This window comes from Nematolebias whitei, chromosome 4, assembly GCF_014905685.2.
Source record: "Nematolebias whitei isolate Nwh7 chromosome 4, NemWhi1, whole genome shotgun sequence".
Lineage (NCBI taxonomy): Eukaryota > Metazoa > Chordata > Actinopteri > Cyprinodontiformes > Rivulidae > Nematolebias > Nematolebias whitei.
Window position 1 is genome coordinate 35,211,395 of NC_056501.1, and position 5,004 is coordinate 35,216,398.

The window sequence follows — 5,004 nt, forward strand, 5'->3', positions numbered from 1 at the left end:
ACGTTTATTTTCTAAACATAACGTCCCAGTGGCTTTTAAACCCCAAAATACATTACTGCAAAGACTGGTTCATCCCAAAGATCCAGTCCCCCGGCACAAACAGAACAATGTTGTGTATGCTGTTCAGTGTCAGGAGGGCTGTGATCAGTCTTACATCGGGGAAACTAAACAGCCACTGGCCAAAAGGATGGCCCAGCACAGAAGATCAACATCATCAGGCCAGGACTCTGCGGTCTACACTCATCTCCAGGCCAGCGGTCACTCTTTCAGGGATGAAGATGTTCACATCCTGGACAGAGAGGAACGATGGTTTGAGAGAGGAGTAAAGGAGGCCATCTTTGTGAAAATAAATCGTCCATTGTTAAACAGGGGTGGAGGCCTCCGTGTTCAACTGTCCCCCTCTTACAATGCTGTGATTGCTAGTATCACTCAGCCCTCTGTGAACAGTAAACAGCCATCAGTGTGCTAATGATCCATTGTTAGGCTGATGGTCCTTCTTGAGCATGTGATCAGCTGGTTTTGGTTGTCAGCAGCAAACTGGTTGATCTACTCTGAGAAGGTGCTATTTAAGAGACTGAGCTGAATACAGCTCCTCAGACTGAGGAAGTCTCTCGGATGAGAGATGAAACGTTTCTACATTTTTTTGTTGATTTGCTTTGTTTAGTTTTTTTGAATGTCCAGAGGACCAGATTTAACTTTTTTAGATTATCCACATAAAGCAGAGATGAGATCGTGAGTTACCCAAACCAGACACCCACCTCTCCAGGGCTCTGCCTTGTCCTGTCCATAAAGGCCAGAAACATGAGGAGAGACCAGGAGCTGCCCTGGTGGAGTCCAACCTGGAGCAAGAACAGCTGCAACTTTGCGTTAAAAATGCACACAATAAAATAATCAACTAAACAAAATGTCTTATAGAAAGCTCTTCTGACTTCAGGCTTCACTGTGGGTTCATTTTTGTGTTGTTGCTTTTTTAGGTGCGAAAGTTTGAGTTTGTTGGTTATGTCACCAGATGTTCTCCGTCATTAAGGAGTTAATACATTTGTAACATTGTTTCTACATTGCTCACCATACAGCACTGTTTAGCCCAGGGGTTCTCAAAACTTTTGGGTTCAGGGACCCCTTACAGGGGAGAAAAAGTTTCAGGGACCCCTTCATAACCCTCATGTTTATTAAATAGTTTTCTTCAATTTGTCTCTTTATTGCAGTGGAAATATTTGTGTAAAATAAATACTAAAGACTTGTTCTTTAATAGTTTTAATACAGTTTTTATACTTTTAAACATGAAGTTTTTTTCATTCAAGACAAAATTAACAAAACTTTTATTTCAACTCCAACAATTAGTTTTAACAAAAGTAACAGTATCAAAACCACTTTGTTCTGACCCCCAAGCACCGGCTCGCACACTTTCCTCTGGTGCTTTTTGCATTTGAAAACATCTAATAAGTTTGTCTCCCAGGTTTTCATTGAACTTTCAGTGCTGCTGGTGGTTTTGTCTTTCAGGGCGGGTTGCAGGAAGTAGCTGAGCAGCTAGATCTGGAGAGGATTGGACCACAGCACCAGGCCGGCTCTGACTCTTTACTAACAGGCATGGCGTTCTTCAAAATGAGAGAGGTACGAGCCCTGCTTAGAAAGAAATCTCTGATCGCTTTAAGACTTGAGTCAAGTCTGAACTGAATGCCACAGTTGATTTAATAAACTGAACTATTTTATAAAGCATGTTTATATATTCTCTCTTAAGGTTTTTAAAAACCATTTACAGAGCAATTAACTTTTCAAATCAGTGTTTCAAAAAACGTTTTATTGAACACAGAATCAATCAAACCTCACTGCAGTTAACTGAAACTGATCCTGTCTCATTTTATATCTTTTTTATCAAATGTACATTTTTATCAAGCAACCTCTATTTTTCTTCATTGCAGAAACACCAGCACGTCTTGTATGGATGAGTCAGGGGACTTGGAGTGGGTCTGTCTATAACCAAAGCTGAGGTCTCCAAAGTAGTTGAAAACAGTTAAAAAGCTCTTTGGCGTCAGGGCTCCAGGGGTGAACTAGATCCACCCTGACTTTCGCAAGACTCTGGATGTTACCGAACTGTCTTGGTTGACACGCCTTTGTCACACTGCGTGGACATCGGTGAAAGTGCCCCATGATTGGCAGACTGGAGTGGTGTGCTGAAGGGTGTGTTCCAGTTACTCTTTTTAAGCCTTCCCAATAAGGTCTATCCAGGGGTGCTGGAGAAGATAGTGGATGGTTGAACCTCAGATTCAAGAGGAAAAACGTTGGCTCTGTCCAGACCACGAAACACTGGAAACAGCTCTTTACCCTTACTAATGTCCTTGAGGTGGCATGGGACAGTGTTTTAATTGGGTTTTTGAGGATTTGGAGAAAGTATTGACTGTTTTCTCCAAAGTACACCTTGAGGGTGCACTGTGAGTATGTGATTTGTGCCATTCAGTCCCAAACGATGATATTATACAAACAGTGATTCTTACTGCTGGCAGTAAGTTGGACTCCACCATGGCTGCTCATTGTCATCAATTCTGTTCATAACTTTTGTGGACAGAATATTGTGAGTGCAGCCAGGGGGTGGAAGGAGTTTGGTGTTGGTGACCTCAAAATTCTGTCTCTGCCATTTGAGGATGATGTGTTTTTGTTGCATCATCTTGCTGTGATCTCCAGCTCTCACTGGAACCATTTGCAGCTAAGTGTGAAGCAACTGAGATGTGGATCAGCACCTCCAAATCTGAGGCCGTGGTCCTCCGTTAGAAAAGGGTGGACTGTCTTCTCGGGGTTGGGAGTGATGTTCTGCCTTACATGAAGAAGTTTAGGTATCTTTGTGTTTGTTCATGAGTGAGGGAAGAATGGAGCATTGGATTGATAGATTGCTGCAGCTTCTGCAATATTACTGACCTGGTCTGTTGTGGTGAAGAGAGAGCTGAGCTGCTATCTAAAACTCTGTGTACCAGTCAGTCTATGTTTCTACCTCCACCTATGACGACAAACTCTGGGTAGTGACTGAAAGAACAAAATGGTCAAGATCACTTTGGGCGGCTGTGGCTAAGTCATTATAGCAATCGTCCTCCAGTGCAAAAGTTGGGGGTTGGATTCCACCAGCAGTCACATGCCAAGTGTCCCTGGGCAAGACACTGAACCCCTCATGGCCTCCGATGTGTGTCCCATCGGTGTATGAATGTGATAAAGCTCTAATTAGTCTTTGTATAGATCTAGTGGAGTGCTGTATGAATGGGTACATGAGGACACAGATTGTAGTGGACAGCACTTTGAGTATCTAGATAATATGTAAAGGCGCTATATAAGTACAGCCCATTTACCATTTACTTTTGTCCACAGGGTAACTGGACTCTCCCTTAGAGATGAGCTCATAAGTTCAGTTATCTAAGAAAGACTCGGAGTAAAGCTACTGCTCCTCCATACTGTGAGGAGGCAACTGAGGCGGTTCTGAAATCTGATAAGATGCCTCTAGATGCCTCCCAAGAGAAGGAGTCTAAGTGGGAGGAGAACTCGGGAATACCCAGGAGAGGAGAGATTGATGGAAAACTGGATGGATGGATGGATGGATGATGAATAAAGGGATGGATGGATTGACAGATATATGCATGTATGGCTGGATGAATGGATTGATGGATGGATGGATGAATAAATGGATGGGTGGATGAATAAATGGATAGGTGGATGTATAAGTGGAGTGATGGATGGATGTTCTTCCTTGCATTGGTTATCCAAAAATGTTCTTATCTTTGGCAGACTTTATCTGCTGCAGGCTCCTCATTCCTGTAAAGAGTAAAGATTCTTTATACCTTTTTGGAGTTGATCCTTCTAATTGTATTGCTCAGTAACTTAATATATAACTCAATAACTTCTCTAAATATTAAAAAAATGGAAAGTTTGAATTTTCCATTTCACGTTGCAACTAGATTATTCAACTAAACCTCAGTAAACTTCACAAAGATTCAGTGTATCGTCAGATGTTTTACAGGAGTTTGAATCATTTCATGTCACTCAGCAGACCAGCTGCTTGCTTATTAAAATCAAGTCAAGCGTATTAATATTGACTGTACAGCACAAATAAGTGTCTTCTTTTGATGTTTCCCTCAGATGTTCTTCGAGGATCACATCGATGACGCGAAGTACTGCGGTCATTTGTACGGGCTCGGTTCGGGCTCTGCTTACGTCCAGAACGGGACGGGAAACGCTTACGAAGAGGAGGCCAACAAGCAGCTGTCATGACATCGCTCTGTCACTCCGTCATCCTGCCGCATGCGCGCACACACAAATACAGAGTCGGCATGGAGCTGAGGCAAAGCCGGGCGACGATACGACCAGCGAGGAGCAACGTTCATGTGCATCATTTAGCCAAGTGCTTGTCAGAGCTCTGCTCCACGTGGATCACAGCTGTGCTCGTCCATGCTGTAGCTGCATGGGAGTACGTTTAGTGTTGTGTTCGTGCGGGGCGGCGGGCGGCTCGGTTCAGTCCGCTTTAATACGCTTGGCTTTTAGTTTTCCTCCAGTGTCCTGCGATCATAATGTGCACTTTAAAGTTGATTTTATATGGAAAGCTGAACACGTTCCTGATCTGTGTGTGTGTGTGTCTCCTCTTTGTGTGTTCCAGTCCGACATGGTGAATATCTTTCAGGTCTCACCTCGCTCAGCCTTAATATTAGCTGCAGTCTTCTCTTGTAAACTTTTAATTTATTAGGTAGGTTGACACGAAGACGTCCTGAACTCCTGACGATAAAGAGCTCGCTGCTTGCCTGCACGTGAATCTTCATTTGTTCATGTAAAGATTGTTGTTGTGACTTCACTGTGAGACATGGACATTGGAAATCTCTCTAGAATCAGATGTTGAAACAAATTAACATATTTTATTACTGATTTGTTTTTGTCTTCATTTTTTTTTTGACAACACAATATTCATATGTCAAATTATTAGCATGTATATAGTTTCATACAGATAGTTTCCATAAGAGGAGTGTGTCTGTGTGT

At 42.7% G+C, this 5,004-nt stretch overlaps 1 protein-coding gene across 1 annotated transcript in view; it reads left to right on the top strand.

Annotated features, from left to right (window-relative positions):
* Nucleotides 1–4,773, top strand: part of cnot7 (CCR4-NOT transcription complex, subunit 7) — a 23,458-nt gene extending 18,685 nt beyond the window's left edge. The window contains exons 6-7 of the mRNA XM_037676004.1: nucleotides 1,501–1,611; nucleotides 4,117–4,773. Coding sequence (XP_037531932.1) covers nucleotides 1,501–1,611; nucleotides 4,117–4,248 — 243 coding nt within the window. The 3' untranslated portion in view covers nucleotides 4,249–4,773. The remainder of the gene's footprint in view (nucleotides 1–1,500; nucleotides 1,612–4,116) is intronic.
* Nucleotides 4,774–5,004: the final 231 nt, after the last annotated feature.